At 47.1% G+C, this 25,897-nt stretch overlaps 1 protein-coding gene across 1 annotated transcript; it reads left to right on the forward strand.

Moving 5' to 3' along the window:
- Positions 1-823: 823 nt before the first annotated feature.
- Positions 824-25,733, forward strand: IP6K3 (inositol hexakisphosphate kinase 3). The gene is made up of 6 exons (XM_006267906.4): positions 824-932; positions 8,095-8,502; positions 20,647-20,866; positions 21,901-22,079; positions 22,751-22,926; positions 24,086-25,733. The coding sequence occupies exons 2-6, from the start codon at positions 8,301-8,303 to the stop codon at positions 24,560-24,562; spliced, it is 1,254 nt and encodes a 417-aa protein (XP_006267968.1). The 5' UTR covers positions 824-932; positions 8,095-8,300; the 3' UTR covers positions 24,563-25,733.
- Positions 25,734-25,897: the final 164 nt, after the last annotated feature.

A 25,897-nucleotide genomic window follows, 5' to 3' on the forward strand; every position in this document is an offset into this window, starting at 1 on the left:
CCTAGTGGCCATCTTCCTACCTGTGATCAACCTTGCCTTGAGAGGGCTTTGAGATGCACAGAGGACAATACAGGAGGGAGACTGAGAAGCGGTTCCTCTTCAGCTTGCTCACAATACCTCTGCCACCCTGCTTTCCAGCCCTGTGCTGTATTTCAACTGAAACAAGTAACCCTCATCTCTCAGGCTGGGCAAGGGTAATGCGAAAATCTGGTCAGCGTTGCACCAAAGCACCCGCCCCCTCTGTCTTGGGAGCTGACTAGCCAAGATCTCTCCCTGCAGGGCTGGTTGGCATTGAAGCCTGCTAATGCTGAGAGATAATAAAGTCACAGTCAGCCTTGCAAGGGCCAAGGGTGATCCACAGGGAACAGAGAGTTTTGTGGAAGAGAAGGCGGGTGAGAGGTAAGAAACAATGGCTTGGGGACGTATGTGATGCTGAACACTCATGAGATGAGAAGCAACAGTTCTTTTCCTGGAGCGTGGCTCGGATAACCCGGCGAGGCCCTCTCTTGCTGGCTTTCTGGAGAAGCCGTGAAAATAAATGCATGGATCCTACTCCAGAGCCAGCGTCACACAGTTCCTCCTTTTTGGCCTTCCTGCATCCATCAAAGGCACAATTTTGTTTTCCTGAGCATCTGGGGATGTTTTCTTTCTCTCCCCTGCCTTCCATCCCTTGTTGCCTGATTGCCTCAGCTGTCAGCTGTACGTAATGGGCAGCAGCCAAAAATTTCCAAGAAGGTCAGATGACTCCCTCTGTATGTCAGCTTACGTCCCCCTCCGCTCCACCCCAGCCCCACATACCGAGGCTGAGCATTCGAACCGGCCTTGCAGTCTAGTGAGAAAGCTAAGCTGAACAACACCTCTGCTGCTGGGATACTCGCAGAAACCCACTGTTTCCAGGGTCAGGCCCCCAGTGACGACACCTGAGCTCAGGGGTGAGTATACTTGTCTTGAGCTGCACACCTTGCACACAGGGCTTGCAGACAGAGGCAGGATGTTATCAGTAGTGCTTTGAGCTTGAGCGTGCCTTGTTTCCATGGATCAGAAAGGGGCAAAGGGAGACAAAAGGGGCTGCATCTGCAGTCACTCTTGGAAATCAGACTTCAAACAGGGCACATTAGGCGGTGCAAAGGGGAGGTGGACCTTCTTCTGTTGCTCTTTCTGGAATTTCTCTAGAAATCCTGCGGCTAATGGACGAGCTTCTGCATTGACCACTGCTGGCTGCCATGAGTGTCTGTCTGCATTTCATGGTTAAATAATGCTTGGGCTGACTAACTCGTAGCAGTGGCTTATGGGTTTTGCTGGCTGGGAATTAACCCTGCAAAACCAAGTTTTGTTTGGATCCAGGTCCCAATTTATCCAGACCTCATGAAACTTGTTCTGTGGAAACGCTTGGATAATTACAAGGCTGGGTCTGCCAGTTGGTATTGGTATAGCTGGTGAAGTACTTGAATGAATGGCAGGGGCTGTTGAGATGGGCCTGAGCAGATCACTGGGGGTTTAAAAACTAGCTTTTTTTCTGAGAATATTGCAGATCAAGGCCCTGCTTTGCTGCTTTGTCATCCTTGATTTGTATGTTTTGGGCAGGAGGTTGTAGCTGACCCGTTTGGGAAAAGGAGCATTGAGAGCCTTGCTAGAGTCAGGGTAGCAGAGTGACTCTGGATTCACACCAGTGGTGCTGAAATCCATGCCCGCTCTAATCTGTAAGTAGGGTGCTTCCAGAAAGTGCTGGAGAAGGCATAGCAGGACCTTTCCAGCTGGACTCGGCCCCACAAAGATGCATCTCACTTGCTGGTTACCCCAGCTCAATCACAGGGGGATCAGCTTTGCAGAACAGGCCCTATTCAGCAGGCTGAGCTGCTGTTGTCCCCAGACGGCGATTGCAATGTGCTGCGTTGGATCCACACTAAATGGGACTGAAGGAGTTAAAAGATCCGGGGCATCTCCGTGAAGCCAGGGGCAGCTTGGCAAGGGTGCCAGGAGGACAGGGCATTTATAATCACAGCCAAAGGGACACTGATGCAGGCCTGAATGTCTGTCTCTCTAACCAGGCTGCAAGGACTGGCAAGGAATTACTAAGGTGCACAAAGGCTTGCCCATCTACGTACACATTATCCCAGACACGCAGGCAATCGCAGGCTGAGGGAATAGGGTTTTTAGCAGCCTATCAATCCAAGCTAATGCGATTCCCACCCTTCCTCCCTAGATCCTGCTGCTTTGCAAGGCAGCAGAATAAATCCTTCTGTGCAGCAAACTGTATCTTTGCATCTTATTCGTGAGGGACATTGGGACCAACCATAAACTTTATGAACATCATATTCTTTCAGGAAAGGAAATACAAGATAAAAGGGCTCAGAGTTTCTGCGCATAAGGATTTATGGGAGAGCAGTTACAGCTGGGTTTCTTGCAAGCATCGGGGCTTTTCACTCCCGGCATGCTGCCACCAGACAGTTATCCCTTCCCCGTTTGGCTGCAGTGGAGGGAAGAGCAGAAAAGGCCGATTTAAAAATTCATTGAGAACGAGTGCTTCCTCTGCTTGGCTGCACATAAAATGGCTGTGAGAAAAGGCACTCGGGTCCTGGTCTCCAGCCAAACTGTAGTCAGCAGAAGAGCTTTGTGGGGCTTTCAATCTAGCCCCAGGAGCAGGCCCTACCTGAGGAAGCAGGGGTGTGACAAAAAATCCGTGCCAAAGAGAAGCGCACTTTGATTAATAGATTTGAAAGGAGGAACATAGCCCCGCTGAATAATTAGCCCTTGGGGAATCGAGGTTGCCATTGCCCACCCCAGGCCCTGCGCTGGGGAACAAGCTTCCCTCGTCTCTCCGGTGGGGCACATTTTTGGTCTACAAGGACATTGGGGAAAGGGTAGCCTGTCCCCTCTGTGCTAAAGAGAGCAGAGTAAACCCGAGCCGTATTGTTTGTGGAAGGCTTAGGTGTGCTCTGAGGCATCGGGCCAAAGAGGGAAGGAAAACAGTGCGGTAATCCGGGTTTGTTTAAAAGAACCACAGGTTGGTGCATATCTGTAGCTCATTGCTCTATAAGCTGTGTTCACGGCAGCATTTTCCATTACCCCTTTGCATCCGCTGAGCACCTGGCCCGAACTCCGTATCTATGGGCAGATCAATAGCGATGTCTGTCCAGGTAGCTTCAAATTAATAGGTCTCTTTTATTTTTCTTCCCGTTTTATTTCAACACAAACAGCTCCCTCAAGTGTATAAAACCCAAACTGCGCAGCACAGGGTTCGGCACATCAGCACTGGCAATCGACTGCCTACGAAAGGGAAGCCGCCTGCTTTGGTTTTGCGGCTGGAGCTGAATTCAAATGAATTAACAAACAGCCTAAAAGAGAGGCAGCGAACTCAGTGTTTAAAACCATGGTTTTCTCTTTAAGGCTGGGCTTGGCAAACTGGGGTATGCAGGGGATGTCTCGAACGTATGCATAGGGACAGAACGGGAAAGGCAAGCAGAAATGCAGAGCAGCTACAATATTTTTTAGGTACAGGAGAAATTGCGGTGACCCAGAAAATGTTACTTGTTACAGCAGCATAACAGGCTTCTTTAAAAGTGGGGTGCTTGGCTTCAAGTATATTGAGAGCCACCAATCTGAACTATTGCTGTTAACCAGCTAAAATTAACATTTTGGTATGTAGTGCAGGGGAAGATGCTGTCTATCTGTCTCCTTCCCTCCCTCTTTCTTTTTATCCCCATTGTATAAAATCAGAGCGCTGAGAATTTTGCCTTGGAAGGGACTGAGTAGATACCTATTGAGGATTTAAGGATTTGTCCTACATGATTTAGTTTTAATCATGCTTATTCTAGGGTCACACGTAAATAATGTAAACTGTTTTCACTTGTACTCAGAGTGCTGTCAGGCGTGAATCAGTCGAAACACAGCGGTTAAGCACAGGTGCCCACCGCTGCCCTCTGCCGTCCAAAATCAATACCTTTTCTACCTTTCGGGCAACTCTTGTGAGAGCAGTCATAGATCCACATGCATTCATGTCGACAGTAATTAGTATTTTCAACACTTTCAAACCTTTCCCCCTTCTGCTGGTTTTGTGTGGGATTGGTGCCTCTAAATGCAGATTGGCAAAACACTTGTGCACTTGTGCGAGCTAGTTGGCAATCGCAGAGTTTTTTGCAGGCTCTGCTCAGAAAATGTTTGTGATATTTTGCAAAATCGGGGATGCAAATTCACAAAACACGTTGGTTTTCAGACAAGCCAAAGTACAAACATTTTCAAAATGTGGTCAAAAAATGATGGAGTAGTTTTTTGTCACCCTGTTCTCACACTATCTGTAATTCCCACCTGTAGAGTAATTTTATTTTTTACATGCATTGTTTTTCTCTTGGGGGCGGGTAACGACCCCTTAAAGTAAAGCAAGCAGTATGAAAAGTGGTATTTGATTTTAATTGATGGTGTTTTTAGTGACCCAAATATCTGTTGGCACTCGAGACAACTCAAGCAAAGGAAAGGATTTATTTCAAGGGTTTTGTGCTTGAGAGGAGCGAAGAGAAGGTGGGAGCCACTCCGTGAGCACTCCTGGTAACACTGATATGGTCAGAATGACTGAGCTGCTTGAGAAAGCAGGAGAATTAAAAGAGCCCACTCCACTTCATATGGCTATTGTCTGAGTTTGGCTTGAGTGTAAACAGTAAGTCCTATTCCCCACTTTTTCCTGACGCACACGGGGATGTGCTGGTCGCTATTAGTACAGGCATGTTATTTTTGTAACAGTTTCCCAGCCCCGGCATGTCCCTAAGGCGGTAAGTACTGCGTCAGGATTGTATTTTGTTCTTGGGCCCCCAAGAAGGGTTGTGATAACTCCGCTGAAAAACAAATGCAGGAGAGAAACTTTGAAGAGCAAAATAATTTACAACAATGGATGCAACTCAAGCAAGCCTATTGAAGAGCTCATTGCTATTTAGAGAGGCGACATACGGAAACATTAATTCTTCCTCGCCTAGAAAACGTTCCTATTCATGGGTCAGCGTTGCTCCTTCGGTGCCAGCACAGCCCAGTCAATGCCGTCCTGCTGTGCATGGTGATAAGAGCAGGAAAAGGAAAAGATTTTTGGTTAAGAAACTTATGGTATTTTATTATTCTAGTGGACGGGGGAAGCTTTTTTTCCGTCCAGGTTGGATTTATTCTTTCACCTTCTCATCTCCTGCCCCTGTAGCGATGCCTGTAAATTCACTCAATCCAGTTCATCCAGTCCTCAGACACCTGAGTTCAAGTGCCCTCTCAGTCAGTGATTTAATTATCCCTGAAAGAACAGGAAGAAAGTATTAAAAGCACTTGAGCTTTGACTTCTCTGTTTTTTCAAGCCAGGGAGCCTGGGAGATGCGGAGCCCATTGACTAATGCTCTTGTATTACGATGATGCAGATAATGAATAACACTGAGAGAAAATCGGTGCGTGTCATCCTTACTTTCAGTGCGATGCCAGACTTCAGAGAGGAAGGATGGCTTGGTCATGAGAGCGCCGGAGATGTGAGACCTCGCTTAAATCTCTTCTCTGCCAGAGACTTTCTGTGTGACCTCAGACAAGTCCTTTGAGGCATGTCTGCTGCACCCACCGACTGGACCGTGCCGTGCTGCTCTACATGTGCTACCTCCCCAGCTGAATGCGGCCTCACTGCTGCCATGTGCCATAGGTTAAACTGTCCCAGCACCATGGGAGCACAGCTACATTGCTTTCGGGCGGGGGGAAGGAGTGTGCAAGCATGGTGTGTTTAAGCAGGTTGCTACCGGTTACATCTGACATGGTAAGTCAGAGGTGTAGCTGTGCCCTTGGTGTCTCCATTCACCTTCTGCAGAATGGGGAGAATAGCATGCCTCCCCCCCAGCGTGAGGATTGGGAGAAGAGAAGTGTTGCTCTTCATGAAGCACTTGGACAGGAGGCTGTATAAGTCCTTCCTATCAATTGAGTCCCTTATTCACACTGACGAAGGCCTTGCTGCTTGAGCTCAATAGGACTTCAGGTGCACTAAGATGCTGCTCACTATGGAGAAGGGTCTCGGAGTGGAGAGGAAAGGCAGGAGAACACCAGGCTATTTCCTTAGTCCTGCTCGGTGCCTTCATATGGCCTATAGGCTCAAGTGCTGGACCGCTGTCACCCTTGTTTACTCTCCAGGTATCCCGTTTCACTCCTGAATCCCTGGGCTCCAGGGTGGTTGCCCAGAATAACTCTCCTTCTGCATTTCCCAGTATTCATTCTCCGGAGGGGGGAGGCCGTGAACAAGCTGCTCCTTCATGCAGATGGGCTTTGCAGGGCCAAATTCATACCTGATGTAACTCCATCCTGATGTCTACCTAGGCCTTGACTTACTCCTGCAAGGGGCTCTCCCTGCCTCAGTGGAAACAGCCCCTTCCAGGGGAGAACATGTGGCAGGGGAAGTCTTCTCCTGTTAAACTGCCTTGCAGCAGATCCTGAAGTGACTGTGCCACTTTATTGGAGATTTGGGAGGGATCTCTGAGTGCTTTAAGCCCCTCACACCTGTCAAAGGAGACCTTGATCATGGGAGATGGGGAACCATATTGGCAACACACAAGGAAGTGAGCAAAGATTCTGCTGTCAGGCCAAGGCATTGCTAATTAAAACAGATGTGGGTAGGAGGAAGCTCGTATCTAACTATCAGGCTTCTTCCTTCTCATGTTATTCACCAGCATATCACTGGATTCATTTTATTTTTAAATAGCCTCCATTGCATGCCCTGAAAAATGGTGTCCTTATGAGGATGCAGAGGAAGTCTTCAGTGTGAAGAGAGAGAAAGACCTGCCGTAAACCAGCACATTATCTAACTGCTTTTGGGCTTGCCCCAGCCTACAACTGCCATTAATTGGGTTCAGTGAGCCTGGCACATATGAAGTGGAATTCATCCCTGGAGAGAGGATCTGTATGAGGCCTTGACCCTTCTCTTCAGGGCTCATATAGGACCTGTGCTGCTCTCGGGGTGACTTTTAGGCTTTAGGGCAGGGCTCATGGCATCCTCTGCATGTGTTCTCCCACCACACTTGGGGCTGCTGTTCTTGCCTATCTGGAACGGGAACAGACCCTATCGGATACCAACCCCAACAAATACAGAATGGGGTTTTTTTGCATACGTGTGTGTTGTATCTAACTGCTCAGTCTAAAGCCAAATCCTGCTTCTATTGAAATCTATGGCAAATCTCCCAGAATCAGCCCTTTGGAGAAATGACTGTGGTAGCTATGGATTTTTTTAGGTTTTACTGACACACGGAGCGTGTCTTGGTAGGTGAAGTGTGGAAAGCTGGGGGTTAGGAGGGGGTGTGATTTGGAGCTGATGTTGTTTATGATCTTAGCAGAAAAGATTGTTAGGTTCAATGTCAATGCAGATCATCGAGCGTCCTATCTCAGGCTCCTTTAGGAAGGGCGAGGGATCCTAATGCCCAAATGGTAACCAGTGAGGAATGTCCTCATCTGAAGTTTCCTTAAGGAAAAGGGAGAGGGTGGAGATGGACTCTACTGTCAGTGGGGAGGGAAGGTCTGGGAAGTGGGGTGCTATCTGAGAACAGAGACCTTCTCTGATAACCTTGCTGGCAGGGAATGCCTTGGACCCCCTTGAGGAAAGACTGAAAACTTCATCAACAGCTTCATGTTTGGCAGGTGGAAGTTACCTTCACTTGGGGGCTTCAGGCCAGGAAAGGAGCATCATATCAGTAACTTGATGTTAGCTGGCAGAAGGAATGCCCTGATCTAGCTGGTCTTAGACAGTCACATTAACCTGATACTCTCCTGGATTGTCCTTCTTTACTGCTTTTGGCCCTATCCAGATCTAAATCGGGCCTCGTTTGGAATGTGCATCTCAAGCCTTGGCTCCCAGCCAGGACTTGTGCATGTATGGATCTCGCCCTACAAGCATGCAACCTACACGTGCCTTCAAGGTATAACTCTCCCTGCTTGTGCAAGCTTCTCACGGGCTATGGGATGAGGGTTGGAGGAGCTTTAGTGTGCATAGCACAGCCACTGGAGAGTGGCCCGACCTTGTTTGAACTCCAGTGAATAACTGGAAGGTGTGCTTGAAGTGATTTGCCCTTGTTTCCTCACCTTCTGTATTTACCCTTCATTTTGCAGTGATGTCCTCAAAGGCAAGCCAAGAAGTCAGAAGACATTTGCACTAAGAGCAGCCACGATCTGGGTTCAGTGTCCACCCATGCACTGCTGACATCCTTCAACCCATCTTTGGATCTCTGCCCGCTTTAAGCAAGAGGGTGTTTCCTTTATAGACAACCTTGTAGCTTTTCTCCAAATTGGACTTGGACCACGAGCCTCTGAGCCTCATGGTGGGGCCTGTGCCCAACCCAGATGCTGGGGACACCAGGAAGGTGGTGCTGCTGGAGCCGTTCATCCATCAGGTCGGGGGCCACATGAGCATGATGAAATACGATGAGCACACAGTCTGCAAGCCCCTCATCTCCCAGGAGCAGTGGTTCTACGAGTCGCTGCCCGCTGCCATGAAGCAGTTCACCCCTCAGTACAAAGGTAAGAATGGACTGAATGATCAAGGAGACAAGTGCGGGTGCTGCTAGATGCTGTCCTGCTCAAACGAGAACTAGCAAAGAGCTCCTCAGCCAGGACTTACTGATGTGGTACTTGGAGTAATATTGAGTATGATGTTGGCTACCTATATTTCCAATGATTTGGGGCAGAAGGAACAGCGGGAATAAGAGCCTGGTGTTACCCTGTTGTAATGAAGTCAGTCCCGGTCTATCCCCAGGTAAGAGAAGATTCTGGTCTAGCCTTTAGAAGCACGGTCTGAACCTTGGAGGTCCTTTTATCCACTTTTACTTGCACATTTGTTTTCTTGGGGGGGTTTTCCCAAATATGCAAGGTTTGGCCTTAAGATGACAGACGTCAAAGCACTGGGGATTTTACTTGCCTTTATTCAAGCGTATTGGGTTTGCAAAACTGATCTGTCAAGTTCCAAACACCAGGATCTCTTGAGCTCTTGGGTACGCAATCAGATTATAAGACCGCCCTTTCTCATTGTGCTTTGCTCCTTAGTCCTAAGTAGAAGCAAGAAGTGTGTTGGCCTAGAAAAAAACCCCCAACAACGTTAAAGGCTACCCTAAAACTGTGCAGCTCCATAAAGATTTACCAACCTATTTCATTTGCTCTTTAATTGTTATGGAGTCGTGTATGCTGCGGAAGCTGAGCAGATTGTGGGTGTTTGGATAACTACGTGTGTGCTGAAGGAGAGGCCTGTCCTTGGGTGGAGGAAACTCTTAGAGAAATTTCTCAGGGGTCTTAGCGACACAGGAAAGCTTCTCCCTTCAGACTGATCAGCGTATATGTCACTTTATAAAAAGCTGCGTGGAATTCCAGAGGATTATGGAGATCAACCTCTTCGTTTTCCTTTCTGAAAAAGAAGCAGAAGCTCTCTGAGCCAGACCTCATTGTAAAAGAGGATGCGCGGGTTCAACCAGATGTTAGGGGGCTGGGAGAGGTACTTTGGCTTGCATTAGGCAGGAGGACAGGTTAGGATCATAACTGCCCCTCCTGGCTCTTGGAGTTTACAAACTCTAATTTTAAGACCAGGCAATAAGGAATAAAGCTTTAGTCCTTGCTGACTTATGGTAGGATTCCTGCAATCAAAAAGGGTGTGGGCCTGGGGTCCTCCAGTGCTCAGGACTGCTGAGAAGGGGATGTCACCAGTGCTGGGATTTCCAGCCAGCTGCTCCCTTTGGAGCGCACATGTTGGAGCTGATGGGCCAGCTGATCTTATCCGGGTTAGCTGTCCACGTGCGCAGAGCCAGGACAACATGAACATTCATGTGGCTCCTCCCTTAGTGTCCACAAAGCAAGATTAGCACATGGGATGACTCAGACTGAGAGGAATGGAAAGGGAAAACAGAGGAACCCTCCCCAGGACAAGACCGAGGGCTTGGGCATGTCAGCAGACTTGTACCCAGACACAATCTCTCTTGAAGGGTGCCTAAGGGTTTGTAGGACAGGACCCCAAATGGGCACTTGGAAGGTTTTGGGGTTGTTTTTTTTCATTTTCCTATGTATGAGTAGTGTAGCCACATCTACAAATGGAGCCAGTTGATATAACTCAAAACCAACACTGTGCATTGTAGCCATATAGGTTTTATTTTACCGGCAGTTTCTAAACACAGCTTTATCCATGTTTCTCTGCTTCCCTTCATCATTGTATTGTTCAGTGCCCCAAAAAAACTCCTTGCCCCTTAAGACTCTTGCCATAGGACCAAGTTAAAATGTAAGAAGAACTAGCAATTGGTGACATAGAAAGATGGTAGCCACAGCGGCCTACAGATGATGTTATTTCCCAGCTTCTCAAAATGCCAGCCAGATGTTAGTTAAGCCTGACATTTCTTGTGACCCGTTAGGTGTTGTCAGACAAGACTAGGTTCTGCTGTTAATGGTTCTTCTGTAAATCTTGAGAAATTCCCATTTTCTCTTCCAGGTTTATGCTAATACACCAGAATCTGGATTTGGCCCTGTCTGGAAAGCCAGTGCACTGTCAGTGTTAAATGCTAAAATGGCTAAGTCCCCAGCTGTCATACAGCAGGGTTTCCCAAATTACATCCAATGATGATCCGGTGTAACGTGCCAAACATTACAATAATACCAGTGAGTGAAGCCAGCCGACCCTTCCGTTTTCCTCCCAGCCCGGAGTATAATGGGCCGATTCAGGTCTCACACCAGTTTAACACTAGTAGCACTCCACTTGGTCCAGCTCATCTGCTCTGCATTTACACCAGCAAGAAAGGGAGGATTATGTCTTAGCTGACTGCTTGTTGACACAAAAGTTGCACCTGTTTCACTAAAGGTGCGAGGTTGCACTGCATTTATCTGGTGTTTAACTGATGTGAACCAGGTTTAATCTGCAATAGGAGTGTCCCAGCACAAAGTTGCACCCGCTCCATTGCTGGGACAACCTCTCACTGTTAGTTCAACAGAAGTTAGTTCATGCCAGGGACAGTAAGAACTGTTCTAGGGACAACAAGCATGTGTGACCGATATCGTACATTCAACTTTGGCCTGTCCTAGTTATGGTCACACATTCTGGGTCACCTTCAGAGTGGCTGTGACAGTGTAAATGCGAGGAGGATTAGGTGGTTGAATGACAATCCAAGAAGCGGGAGTGGGCAGTGTAAGAGGGGGAGGCTTTTCCAAAGAGACAGAAAATCTATACGGGGATGTCCTTTAGCACCCAAGTTGGAGCTTCTTTCCACTTGGGGCTGCAGATATGCCTCAGCTGCATTTGTAACAAGACGTTGAGCCGTGTCCAGCTTGGTATGGTGTGCCATCATGTTTGCAGTCAGGTGCCATCTGCGTATGTCTCACCTGCCTGAGGAGATGTAGGTGACCAGCCTGGGAAAGAACAGGCCTCCTGCTGGGCACTGCTTCAGTCCAAGGAGCACTGCGGCTGTCTCTGCAGCACCAAGTAGCTCCTTCCAGCCAGCAGCTCCTCCTCACAACTTTTTCTGGAGGGTTTTGTTTTTGGTGAGCTGTGGAAGACCAATGCAAAGAGGGTTGGCAGTGCAGTTCTGCTCCTGAGAGCTCCCCCAACTCTTCCCTAGCAAATGGCTGCTTGTATAGGTTCCTGGATTTCCTAGGTCTGACGGTAGCCCTGAGACATTACAGCGGGCATGCAAGTAGTTTCCTGGATTTCCCAGATCTGATGGTAGCCCCGAGTTGTTACAGCAGGTGTGCAAGTATAGTTTCCTGGATTTCCCAGGTCTGATGATAGTCCCAAAACGTTACAGCGGGTGTGCAAGTATAGTTTCCTGGATTTCCCAGGTCTGATGATAGTCCCAAGACGTTACAGCGGGTGTGCAAGTATAGTTTCCTGGATTTCCCAGGTCTGATGGTAGCCCCGAGACATTACAGTGGGTGTGCAAGCCATTCTCAGGCTGACACACATTTCATCCTACCTGAGCCTTCTGTTCTTGCTTCTTTCTTACCCTTTGGCCCACTCCGTTCCTTGCTCAGAGCTCAGACAGATGTGAGACCGCCCTCCTGAGGAAGCAGGGAGGGTTTCTCTCATTGCAAACACTTTATTCCTTCTTTCTTCTCCTGCTTTTAGTCTCCTGCTGCAGAGATTAACATGCACTAATGAAGCTGCAGTGAGCTCGGGGCCTGCATGACAGCAGGCAGCCAACTGTTTCCGGGAGAGGTGGAGACAGCTTTTGAAGGGGACTCTGAGCGGGGTGTGAATCCTGCTGCTGGACCCGTTGTAAGGGAAGGATTCGTAGCGTGTGTATGAGCTGCTGCCTCTTCCTATATAAAGATTGCCCAGTGCACCCTCATACCTCCCTGCTGCTGGCTCACAGAGCCTGATAAACAAGTACGCCAGATGTGCCCAGCAGCTGGGGTGTCACTGATTATATGCCAACAGGAGGAGTTGCGGGTCTGGTGCTTTCTTGTCAGTGGGTTGGGAAGGGGGTTCACTGGAGACAGTTCCTGGCACAGCCAAGCAAGGGACTTGGTTTTACTTCCCCATACCCTCCCCTCCTTTATCCCATCTCCTCTCATTCAGTCTGTGCATCTACCACGCACACATCCTTATTCTTTCTCCTAGTATGCAAGCACCCTTATCCACACACGATCTGAATCAGAAATAATAAGGTTGGATGAGTCCTCTGGAAGTCCTCTAATCCAGCCCCTGTTCAGGGCAGGAGCAGCTTTACCTTAAACCAGTAGGTCTCAACCTTTTTTGGCTCAAGGCAGCCCGGAGAACACCAGTTCTTAGCTTTTGCTTGTTTTTTGAGCACAGAAAAAGAATAGAGCCCTTCTTCTCTTGCAAAGCACTCAGACCACAGGGCAAAATGTTTTGGGTGCTCTAGATTCCTATTTGAACTCTCTTGGTTTATCTTGTGATTTGTGCATAGATGTTTGCACACTTGTCACAGCATCCTGGTTGGGAATCACTGCCTTAAACCACTCCTGATTAGAAATGTGTCTAAGTGGCTCTTAATAACCTCCACTGATGGAGATTCCACAGTCTCCCAAGTAATCTGTTCCAGTGGTTAACTTCCTTTACAGTTAGAAAGTTTTTCCTAATGTCTATCCTAAATCACCCTCGTTGCGATTTAAACCCACTACATCTTGTCCTATCCCCCGTGGACATGGACAGCAGTTTATAACCTTCCTCTTTGCAGCAACCTTTCACATCTTGGAAGACTTATGTCTCCCTTCAGGCCTCCCTTTTGAGACTAAACAAACCCAATTCTTTCAGTCTTTCCCCATCAGTCATGTTTTCTAGATGGCTCATCATTTTTGTTGCTCTCCTCTGGACTCTCTCAACACCTTTCTTCAATCGCCATGTCCCAAACTGGACACAGTACTCCAGCTCTGAGTAAACCGGATGAGTGATTTCACCTCCAATGGTCGACGCTTCTGCTTATACGCTCCAGGCTGCTTTGGCTTTTTTTGCATCAGCAAGATGCTGTTGACTCATTTCCCTTTGTGATCTGCCGCCCCATCAGTCATTTCCCTGTTGACATTTGTGTGGTTGGTGATTTCTAGCAGGGCACTTGTCATTAGTAAAGTTTGTCCTTGTTATTTTAGTGCATTTCTCCCAGGTTTTATTCTGGGGGCTCTGAGCTCACTGAAACCTCAGCAATTTAAAAAAACCAAAAAACCAAAAATGGAACAATATGGAAGCTCAGTACTGCCTTTCGTAGGGCCCAGTCCTTGGGAGTCTTGCCTAAGTAAGAATGGCAAGTTCTGCCCTACCCCTTGTTCAACGAATGAGAGAAATGGCTATAAGAAGTTGCGTGTCTCCAAGCCAAAGAGTTATTTAACTGCTCCACACAGCTCTTTACCAGATGAAAAGTAATGGATGCCTGCAGAAAATAAGACAGTACCTTCCCATAATGTCTGTTTTTTTCCTTGAAGAATTCCAAAGCACGGCTACAAAGATGAAGGGCCAACGAAATGCAGCCACCTCTGTGGAGGAGCTGCGGCAGCCAGATAGATGGAACAGTCTGTTGCACACAAGTGCTGTTGCAGAGAGGATGCCTTTCACTTCTTAATGGACCTGAGTCCTTGAAATAGGCCTCTCTTTAAATGTAGGTGGCATTTTGCTGTGGCGGGGGGGTGGCCTGTGACCTGTCATTCCTTCACTTGGCAATAACCCGACCTTTTGTTAGTGAGGCTCTGTGGGTTGCAATACATAACCACCAGCCCCAGTGCCCCTGGGACTGCGGGGAGAAGAGCAGGTGGGGAGCTGACAGCACCTGCAGCCTGACTGGAGTCTGAAAGATAAGGAAGCATTCATTTTTAAATGTTGCTTAGGAATGATAGACTCAGTTCAGCTGCTGTATGCTGGCAACTGTTAACTCTTTCAGTGTGAGTTAGACTTACTGGTCTTCTGAACAGATACAGCTTAGGGAGGCTTTAATCCGCTCTTAATGCCTGTGGGGATTGCTGGGGCACTGTGAGCTCTGGCTACGTCCCCTCCTGCCTGGGAAGAGTGAAATAGGAAGTGGCATAGAGCTAAAAAGTCCTCCCTGCCTGGTGGTCAGAGGTGGGAGAATCTATAAGGAGAACGGCAAGTGCTCAGCATCTCTGGAAGCCAAGTTCAGGAACTTTATTATCTAGAAAAATATACATTTGAATTATCCTTAGAGAAAAAGAATGGGGGGAGGGGGCTAAATTGAGAGGTAGGGTTATTGTTCATGGACTTCAGTTAGGTTTGTGTATCCAAAACGCGGTAGTGAGACCTGCAAAAGGTGTATGTGGGTCCCCTCTTCTGCCGGTCTGTGCCTTATGTGGGCCTTGCCATCACTGAGCATCTTGCAGCCAGCATAGCAATGATTCTCAGCCCCGGTGCAGCAGCACCCTGGTGCCTTGAGATTCTTTCAAGGGTGTTGCGGATTGCCACACGATGTTAGCAGTCTTATGTGTGCGAACACGATTCACAAGAGAAACCCAGGGGTTTCAAATAGGAATCCATACTGTTAAAAGCATTCCGGCTTGCTGTGGTCTCTGACTTCCTTGGAACAGAAGATTTGCTCTCTTATTTTTTCTGTAGTCAAAAAAACAAGTGAGCATGAAGAGGCGGCATTTTCTAAGGGATGCCTTGAATCTCCAAAAGTTGACAACCATTGCAGGACAGGATCTGCCGTTCTCTGGGGAGGCAGGGACGTGTTAGCTCTAGCTCATACCTGGGGAACAGAAACAGAAGAGAAGCTAAGTCACTTGGCAGACTTCACACAGGAGGTCTGGCAGGGCCAGGAGTTGCATCCCCATTTTCTGATGACTCCATCACCTTTCTGGACTCATCTCTGTCTGGGTCATGGGAAAGCTTCTCTGAACACCACAAACTATGCAAGCCTTGGCATAAATTGGCAGCCCTTGTGACGCTAACAGGCTCGGTGAGAGAAAGTTATGGCAGATCTGGCCTTTTCTTTCGAGCCCTCCATTGGCTGGAAGCCTGTGACCAGCAGCTGCCGCTTGGAATTCAAGAAACAAGAAATCGGAGCAGGGATGGAATAAGTTTAATCATACCCATGCCTCGATCCTGCCCAATACTTGGGGCCCATTGTGAGGCTGACCTCTACATAACCAGACATACAAGCCCAACTATCTCATAAAAATCAGCCGCAGTGCCAAAAGCTCAACTCTTTGAGGTCAGAAATAAGCTCTCTGCCTCCCGAATAAGCAGGAAACTTGTTCTGAACATAGCACCCACTGTAATACCCATTCAGGACGGTTTCATCATGCCTCATGCCTGTGTTTCTGAGCAGCTTGCTCAGGTGATTCTCTTTGCTTAGCAGTTTAAAGGGCTGCCAAGTTTAGTGCAGAATCCAGGTTTTGCAAAGACATCGTTTGAATCCATCATTGCGGGATTAATATTATTACTAGTAGTATTTTTTTTAAACAGTCCCTTTCCCCAATTTTTTCTGTGCTGCCAGCATTTCTTGGGAGGCTTGCGATTCTGTTCTGTTTTCCTGAAAGCCCCACTTCCTGGACCCTTACGCTAGGTGAGAAACTCGGCGTAAGGGGGTTTTTTCTCTTTTTTTTTTTTAAATAAAAATACCTGTCCCTCCTGATTACAAAGATGCCAGTGATAATGTCACCTGAGCACATCCTAAACACTGTCCCTCTGCCATCTGCTTTCTCAAAATGGCAGAGATTTACTTGGCAACACTACACAGGTACAAAAGTGCATGCCTCTTAAGCATTTTTCTTTACCTCTCTTCAGTCCCAAGCCTGCCAGTACAAAGATTGCCTGATAATTTCCCCTCCACCCCATCCCATTTTTAGCATGGTTTCCCAATATGGGGCAATAAAACAATGACTCTCTACAAATCTCTTCTGCCAGCACAACTTGTTTTTCCCTCACTGCGCCGGAAGAGCCATGAAGGTTTGCAAATTAGAGGCAAAACATAACAGGAAAGGGAAGATTAGACATCAGATGGAATATTTGTGAGGTCTCCATCACTGAGTCATACACATAGATGCTCCTCGTTGCTATTTTCAGCCCACTGGGAGACTTGGAGACCATTATACAATGATGGCATTTGTGTTGGGATGCTGTCCTTTAACTTTTCCTACCCAGCTAGGCTCTTTAAAAAGCAACCACACGGACTTGGCAGGCCCTTTTCCATTTCAGGCAGGTTAGATGACCTTGAGATGAGCTTTTATCTCCCCAGTCTCTCAATGATGCCTGTCTAGTTTTGAACTGGCTCTGGCATTATGGATTTATTTTTGGGCCCAGTTCTGCTAAGTCTCATATTGCACATGGCAGTAAATAAATGCACTTGTAAATTTAAAAATAAGTTCCTGAGAGAAGAGCCAGCGCGCAAAGCATAGCAAAATAACTCCCGAGCATAGCAGAGGTGCCTCTGGCATGCAGATGGCTTCTGTGAATATTCTCTGTCTACCTAGCCGGCTTTGCAGAGAACAGGCAGGGTTTTCAGCAATACTGAAATGAAAGACAAGTGCTTAAATGCATCAAATCTTTGCAGTCAGATAATAGTCCCCTAGTTGTAATCAGAGAGAAGCGTCGTAGCAGCCAATATGCTGAAACCATGTAGTGTTTGTTTTGTGCATGTACCTCAATTATACGACCTGTACAAAATTAGCCCCTTTCCAAAAGTGAGAAATAGCATGAAAAAAAAAAGTATTTAAACTGAGGTTTTCAAAGTCAAGGGTGTTTATGTGCCCAAATTCAACTGTAATTCACTGCGGCTTTGATGCCTGATGGCTCCTTTTGCCTTTGAAAGAGAGCTCCCTGTTAATTAGCCTATTCGTGTAAGATAATTAAGAGGTACCAGTTTCATGTAACGTAACAGTTACAGAGCCAGATCGTTGAGTGATATAAATCAGCACAGCTCCGTCAACTTGAGGATTTGTGATGGGGACATTTTTCCATGTCTAAATGCTCCATACAGAACAACACAGCACTAGAGATGAATTTAATGAGGAATATACTCTGAAAACTAAACATAGAGAACTTGATGTGTAGTTTCATAGGAAATAGTGTCTGTTTGGGTAAAAAGATGAGAAAAATATCTGCCTGCCCTGCAAAATGCAAATGGGAATTGGAGAGGCATGCTGGATTTTGTCTTGCTTTTCAAGTGACCACCTGTCACATGGATTTGGCATATGAAACTGAAAGAATAACCCTGTGAGTGATGCCTGAACAAGTTCAGTCCAGTCCCCCTCTCCCTGGTGTCCTGGTGCTTTGGGGCTGGCAGGGTTAAAAAAAGAAGTTAAGCTCGGGTTTTCAGAAGTGCTGAACACCCTCCACTCCATCTGAGCTGAACAGAAGCTCGGGATTGCTGGAATTCAGACCACGGAAAACTCATTTTAGTCCATAAAGTCAGCAGCTGTGACTCTGAATACACCCAGGCGGGAGAACAGTTGATTTTTCCATTTTCTGACTCTAATCTCATTCTAAATGGAAGGAAGGGAGCTTGCATATTTATCTTTTCTTGGCAAATATGCTTCGGAGAACAGAATCTCCTTGTTTCCAAGCTGCAAAAATGCATCTTCTCCCCAAAGACTCATGGAATTGGGGATGTTTGCACCTAGAGATTGTTGGACAGGAAAACCGGGTCTTTACTTCATCGGGGTTCATGTTGATGACTCTATAGGTCCGTAAAGCCTAGAGACTTGGAACCAGTAAGACACCCACATGGGTGTAAGGTAAGATACCTACATAAGGACTCAGAACAATTTCAATTGGAAGACACTGCTCTGAGCAGCTCAGGTGACCGAGATCTGATACCAAAAGGGTAGTGCTCTGCACTGCTCAAAAATGTTCAGAGGGGCCCAGATGGAGTTGACAGAAAGTTTCAGCAGTGCTAGCCTTAGCCATGAGACCACTGTTACCAACCTTTCCCTGAAAGGTCATAGCTGCCTCATATGAAAGCCATGCCCATTAGTAATATGTCATCTGATACTCCAAGGCAGCAGTCCCTGCCACGAAGGCTTTGCTAGGGGTAAATATGTAAAAGGTTGCATGGTCCTTGAGCCATATAATTCCCCGTTAAGTCAGTAGAAGCTGCAAAGGTAAAATGCATGGCAGTCTTGAATATTTTGTTCAGACCTAGGTGTTACCCTCATAAATAAGGGAAGGGAAGCCAGTGTCCAACAGCAATTTCTCCTGGGCTAGCCAATGGCAGTATCATGAATTGAAAGGAGAGTTTAATGAGCTGGGCTTTAACCATGAAAGGATCCATCCAGTGCATTTGAAGCACATCCATGGCAGTATACAGGCATTGCATTACAAGCCAATTACCCTATTCATGCCAGCGCACATGTTTTTGGTGAGTTGGTCCTCTGTGTTTGCTTTGGTTTTGTCCCAGTGTCAGTAATACTGGGGTGACTCCAAAGCCACAGAGAGATTTCAGGTTGCTTCCTGCAAAAAAGAAAATTGCTCTGGAACCTGGAACACCCTGTCACCTGGCTATCATTTCACCGAGTCCATTTGGTACAGGGCAAACTGTTCTAAAGTAGGTTACGCTGCAGAGATACCGTTTTGGCTGCCCTGCTTTCTGAGATCAGCTTATGAGATACTTCAGTAATAAGACAAGGGGCCTGGGGAGCCTGTCCTCCTTTGGTTGTTTGCAGTGGTCCGTTTTTGGTTTGCAGCTATAAAAATACTATTTATCACTTAGTATTGAAGGTTGATTTTTGGTAGAGTTACCCCACAGATGAATTTGGCCCTTTAACACGCCATCCCATAAAGAAGCAAAGGAGGAAACGGCAGAAAGGAAATGGATGCTTTCAGGGAAAGGTACTAGAACATGCGGTGATAGGTGTCCGTTGCAATGCCGCTACTTGTGTAGTCACTTGTTGAGGCATTTACAACTGCAGACCTGGCTGTGGCAACATGGCCAAAAAGACAGAGCACTGGGCTGGGACTCAGAAGATGTGACTTCTATACCTAGTCCTGCGGCCGGTGTGCTGGATGACTTCAGCCGAGACGTGACTCTGTTTCCCCACATGTAGCGTGGGGATGATGGTAATGACTGAGTTCTGCGAGTGGAGAGTGCTTATATAAGAGCTAGGGTTATTCTTGTAGGAGTGAGGATCTGTATGCCTACCTGATGGCTGGGAAAAGCTGATGCACAGATGTTAGGAGCATGATTTAAGATGGCTTGGTTTGCAGAGGTGCTGAGCACTACAGCTCCTGCAGACTTCAGGCCCAAGGCATAGTGCCTTGGGCTTCCCAGCTGTAGAGGCTGCAGCTAAGGCATTGACCTTTCAAGGCTATTATGCACCAGAGTCCCTTTGAGCATGGAGCTGGACTAGATGTGCCTTCCTGAGGTCTCTTCTAATCTATTATATGATTCTGAGTAACATGGGAATGGGAGCTGGGACTAGAACGGCAGTCTCCTGGTGCAGGGCTCAGCCAGCTGGCTAAAATGGGAGACCCTACTAGGTGTGATCGTATCTCTCTAGTGCCTTGAGACCATGAGACTAACAGGCGATGCCCTCTGCTCAGTGGGGATGAGGTAGGGCTTTGAAGTGGGATGCCTTGTTTCTGTCTGCATTTATGACTGAAGTCCTGTGTGGCTGTGGAGTCATCATTAGGCAATTCCTTCCTGCTGTCATCACCGAAACTCCTTGCGACAGTGCTGGATTGCTTGGGGGCAGGGGTGCTGATGAGCCCTCACCTGCTCTGGTATGACGCACGTGTTTGCACGCTGTGATTTCTGTGTCAAGGATTTGCTCCCTCTCCTGTTTTGCTCCCGGAAAACATCTCAACCTTTGTCCCATGGCTGAAAGCAAGACCCGAATCCCTCTCTGTAAGTCAGCCAAATGCTCCAGAATCCTGTGTCGGGGGCTTTGCTGGTTCAGCTGTTGCATAGCTTGGAAAGAATGACTGCCTGGAGAGGAGCTGGAGAATGGGGGAACATGATGTACGGGACGGGTGGGCTGCATGTGAAGCAGCATGGTGGGGGTGGGGTAAGCAGAGGAGAAGGGGATATCTAAAAGGCTGGTGCCTGCTTTCCACACTTACAGGGGCTGAGAGATCTGATTAGGAGTCCCTATAGCTCAACCCTCCATACTGGAAAAAGGACTACTAAATATTGCTGTTGTAAGCAGAGTTGGGTGGCATCTAATAAATACAAGCGGTGATTGGTCTGTGGTTTGTCCCACTCACGTGATTTCCCTTCCCTTGGCTTGTTTTTGAAGGTATCATTTCTGTGTGTCTCCAAAAGGACAACATGGGCAACCTGAGCCTGATAGCCAGCCCCAGCCTGCAAACTGAGACTTGCCACTCCTTGGATAATGCCGTCAAGGAGACTTCAGTCACAATATGGCACAAGTGCAAGTGGACAAGTAGCAGCAGTGGCAGTGACCACGTGCTTGTCAAGTGGGGTCACAGCCAGCTCGCCAAGACCATCAAAGACAGGTGACTGCCAGATGTAATGAAAGCAGCATTAGTTTTGCTCATGTCCAAGCCGAATTCCGGCTGAACTCGTTTATAATCACAGGCCTGTGCGTGGGAAGCCGAGATGGGAGTAGGGTTTACAGTAGGCATAACACAGTGGGAGAGACCCTACTAGGTGTGTTTTTATTACTCTAGTGCCTTGAGACCGTGAGATATCATGCTGATATCCTAACATTGAGTTTTGTACTGGCTTCACTGCAGTGCAATTCCATTGGCTTCAATGGTATTACTCCTGATTTAGCAACACCTGCCTACCAGCTTCCAGCGTTTTACACTCTGAATTGCCTACAAATACAAAAATTTGACACTCGCACACATGATGGGAGACTCTGGGGCAACTCCACCACCCTCGACGGCATCATTCTATGTTTATAGCCCTGCAGAAAACAGACCTTTGGCTATTTTCTGTAGTAGCTGCTTGTCTGATCTGCCTGGGTGTGAGCAGAATTGCAGCCCCTGAACTCTGGAGAAAGCAGGGAGTGCATTATACCTACCCCCAAGGTGCTGTGCACTGCAGAAGGGGACAGAGGTTGTGGCTGCATGTCCACTTGCCCTCCAAGAGCCGATCAGCAAAGTTCAGTAGTCACAAAAGCCACACAAAGGATAGTGAGCTGAAGCCCGCTAAGGACCCTAAGTAGCAGACGCACAGCCATTGCACTCAGTGCTGCCAGGCAATCTCTTGCTTGGGTGATTTTGGGTGCACCCCCTTCCAACCATCAGTGCTATGAGTCTGGGCATCCTTTCATAGAAGCCAGAGTCGCTCTCAAATTGCAGTGAAAAATACTGGTGTGGAGCAACAGCCTAATTCGTTCCAATACGTAGTTTTTCAGTCAGTAACAAAGGGTCTCAGCAGGTTAGACGCAATGAATATTTTTCCTTTGGGAGCCCCTGAAAATTTCCCTTATCCAATTTCTGCCACTACAAAAGGAGAAAAAAAATTGCTGCCTTTCTGCAGCTTTCAATCCAAATTTGCCTCTTTTGTGCACTTTGTCTAGCTGCCCAGGGAAGATGCTATTGAGGACAGATCTTCAGTATCATACAGGCGTTGCTTCACTCATGGAAGATGCAAATGGAAACCAGCCAGAAAGAAATAGCTATAACCCCTGGGGACTTCACTGCCACCAACAGCACCTGAACCGCATGTCCTCCAAATATAATGAGAATAAACTTCATCGTATCCTTTTTATTTCCAGCTGTTCCTGTTGCACTTTACTTGTTTTGCATTGAGGAGGGCTCACCAGGGTAGGGTTGTCACTAGCACCGTGGCTGCTAATAATAGGTAATAATCAACATACATTTTGTGGGTAGGTTTATTCTGTGCCCCAAAGCCCCTGGGAACCGACCAGATATAACTGCATGCTATATCCTCTCCATTTCTGTTTAAAAGAGGCTCTACATCAAAGGATATCTGTCCAAAGCCAACGGTGCTTTGGACCATATATTTAAAAATACAATCATGTAGGAATTACAAAACATAAAGGGTTCAAAAAAGCAGCAGTAGCTTTGCTTCTTCCTTCTGCGACTTCATTTGATCACTAGTCATGGACTAATGCACCTTAATGCTCCTTGCTCCCCTGCTGCACTCAAGTGAATTCAGTGCTGATGAAAGGCCCTGGATTGACAGCCCTGGGCTGCCTCTGCCCTAGAGAGGAGCCACTGGCAAATGAAACTGGTGCAACTGTACTAAATTGGCTGAAATTAGCAGCCGGGGCAATCGCTATGCTGAGGGTAGACAAAGGTGCATCACACGTTCTCATCACACTTGAGAACTGTTTAAAGGGCCACCTCTGATCTAAGCCTTCCTTCAATTAGGTGTTCCTTTTGCCCTTAACGTGTGCTATTCAGAGTTTCTCTTGCTCGAAAATGTGGTGTCAACGTATAAATACCCTTGCATTCTGGACTTAAAAATGGGCACCAGGCAGCATGGGGATGACGCCTCAGAGGAGAAGAAAGCCCGCCACATAAAGAAGTGTGAGCAGAGCACTTCTGGGTCGCTGGGAGTTCGCATTTGTGGGATGCAGGTAAGGAGGGCTCTTGGCCCATTGATCCCTTTGGTATTTCCGCTCCTCCAAACATGCATTTTGAGTAACTGCCTCTACAGGCCCAGTCCTCAGCTGGTGCAAATGGGGGGGCCTCATTCTTCATGTCAGCTGAGTGTTGGTAGTTTACACCAGCTGAAAATCTGGCTGCATTCTGCAGCTTGGAGCTGTCCAGAAGGGGAAAAGGACATGAATTGTCCAAGCTCGGTTCATTTGCAAGAGCTGTCTAGTTTAATCAATGCAAACCCATGCATTTCTCTTGGGATAAATAAACATTTATCTGGCTCCTCTTGATGGAAATGATTACTACTTCCTCCTGGAAACTGAAACCATCAATCTGCTTCACTTATGCCTCCGAGAAGGTTTAGAACATCGCTCTCCTGTGCGTGAAGCATAATTATTATGGTTCTTATTATACGACTCATGTATTGCATATTGTAAACAGCGTCAACCCGGTCCCTCTCCATCCTGATACTGAACGGATTATCCTATGAATTGCATCAGGGACGCAACCTACTTGTGCATCCCCCTTCTCTAGTTCCTATGGAGAATAGTGCTACCAGATGCTGAACATGTAAATTGTTCTAAGCTTCCTTGCTATTCTTTATTTCTGTGGCTGAGGAAATAGCATGCTGTGCAGCACCAAGAGAGTGAAGGCACAGCACTGGGGCAGCTAACCTAGCTCTATGGAAAGTCACTATTTTGACCTGGGCAGACAAGGTTCTTTGGGTGAATCTGATATCTTTTATTAGACCAACTTAAATAGTTGGAGAACAATTTTTAAGCAAGCTTTCGGGTTGACCTGTGCATGTAAAACCAGTTTTCAGCTGAGATAGGCCTCCATTTGCCCTCGTACAATCTTAATGCCTACTACAGCAGGGCTGTATGAACCTGTGCAACTGTACTGGGGTGGGGACTGGCTACCAATGGTTTAAACTGGCAATGTAGACAAGGTTTCATCTGCAGTTAGGAGCCTGCTGCCTAAATTGTCATATACAACTTAGATCAGAGAGACGCCAGGTGAACCAGCTTGAAGCAGTCAAGTTAGATCAACTCTAAGCCGTAGGATATTTTCCCCTTGGAATGCTTCAAAAATGAAATAATTTGAGATACCCATCACTTTTTTTCCTTTTTATTCAAGGTTTACCAAGCTCACACGGGCCAATTTTTTTGCAAAGATAAGTATTATGGAAGGAAACTCTCCCCTGAAGGCTTCAGGCAAGCCCTCCACCAGTTCCTTCACAATGGGAACCACCTCAGAACAGACCTGCTGGAGCCCATCGTGTTGCAGCTGAAGGCTTTGCTTCTGGTCATTAAAAAGCAGACTTCCTATCGCTTCTACTCCAGCTCGCTTCTCATCATCTACGACGGGCAAGAACATAAGGAGAACGGAGCCACTTTGGACAACTATCCTCAAGGGAGCTTCCAGAACATAAACTGCACCGCGTCCCATGGGAGCAGCCACGCCAAAGTTGACATTCGCATGATAGACTTTGCTCACACCACGTACAAAGGCTCAAAGTGCAATCACACCACCTATGACGGGCCGGACCACGGCTATATTTTCGGTGTGGAAAATCTTATCAAAATTCTGCAGAATATTTCAGAGGGAAAATGACACATGCTGTGAGACACCAAAGACATTGCGGTGGCAGACAGCCCAGAACAGGACTTGCCTATGCATTGCGTCCATTCTACAGAACTCCTCACCGCTTCCGAACATCTCGTGCGCTGCTGGGAATGAGAGCATGGACAGCTTGCTAGGAAAGTGAAGAAAATGCTAGATGTCAGGTTACTGAAGCCAGGTGTAAAAGCAAAGGACTGAAAAGAATCTGTAGTGTTTGTGATATTTCAGAAGATTTATTTTCCTTTCTTGTTTTACCGCTGTCCTTGATTTGTTTGAGAGCCAGAAGAAAGACATACTTGAAAGAGTCTTAAGGACGAAATCAGACCTACTGCCTCTGTACGCACTTGTGAAGCCAAAGGGACTAAGCAGGTACTGTGCGTTTGAGAGAGAGGCTCTTATGAGCTGGCAGGTCTTAACAAGTTGAAGAATTACTTTTAACTCAAGCTCAATGTGATGGGCCAAGGACATTCAGCGACATGAGCAGAAGACGAAAGCACTCCCTGATGCTCGCTCTCCAAACCTTTGGCATTGTCTGCAGTGCTGTAGGAAATCCGGAGCGTAGTGCTGACATATGCGGTGCTATGTAAGATCAAGAAGAAGCGCCAAACATTCAAGAGGTCCTTGCTGTAAAGTACTTAAAGTCAAAAGGCGTGGATAGGTATGCTCCAAAGCACAATCTCCACTCAGTGAGAGCTTAATATCCACTCATGCAATAAAAGGACAGTCTTCAGGAAGAGATGGACTGGAGCTGGATGTATCAAAGAGTGTTGATTGCAGCAGATATCGGTGGCGACAAGATTCACATCAAGGCATTTTAGCTTCAAAGAGAGCGTGTGACTGAGTCAAGAGCTAGAAAAATAGGGTCATCTAGAACTTTTTTTGTAAAACTGTTTTGTGTGTGTGTTTAGAGGAGAGGAAATTGGGAAAACTTGACAATATGTTTACAGTAGTCATGGACTGATTTAACTATGGAACAACTAATACAACTTAATTCCTTCCTGCGCAGTGTGGGAAACGTGTTAGAGATGTCTATGAGTCAAGAATACAGCCCCAAAGCCCAATAACTGGGGAGTTGGTGTATAAATAAAATTGTCTAGGTCACTGTCACATATTGTTGTGCCTCTTTCTCTCTTTTTGCTTCCTCACTTTCTGTGCATCCTAAAATTGTTCTGGGGGGTTTGGGGGGGGAGAGGGTGGTTGGAGTGGGGGGAAGGGAGGAGTGAAACCAAACACTCAAAAAGAGCCAATATTTCCAAAGGTTTAAAGCTGAGTTCTCCAGGGAAACCTTGTACTTGTACTTTATTGCATGCAGCTGGTGAATCTTCT

Source organism: Alligator mississippiensis, chromosome 14 (assembly GCF_030867095.1).
Source record: "Alligator mississippiensis isolate rAllMis1 chromosome 14, rAllMis1, whole genome shotgun sequence".
Taxonomy (NCBI): domain Eukaryota; kingdom Metazoa; phylum Chordata; order Crocodylia; family Alligatoridae; genus Alligator; species Alligator mississippiensis.

What these genes read in the sequence shown, in the direction of transcription:
- IP6K3 (XM_006267906.4), top strand. Translation starts at nt 8,301, where the DNA reads ATGGTGGGGCCTGTGCCCAACCCAGATGCTGGGGACACCAGGAAGGTG. An exon ending in GCCAAGACCATCAAAGACAG is followed by an intron (nt 20,867 to 21,900) that starts GTGACTGCCAGA and finishes CACTTTGTCTAG; the next exon opens with CTGCCCAGGGAAGATGCTAT. An exon ending in TTCGCATTTGTGGGATGCAG is followed by an intron (nt 22,927 to 24,085) that starts GTAAGGAGGGCT and finishes TTTTTATTCAAG; the next exon opens with GTTTACCAAGCTCACACGGG.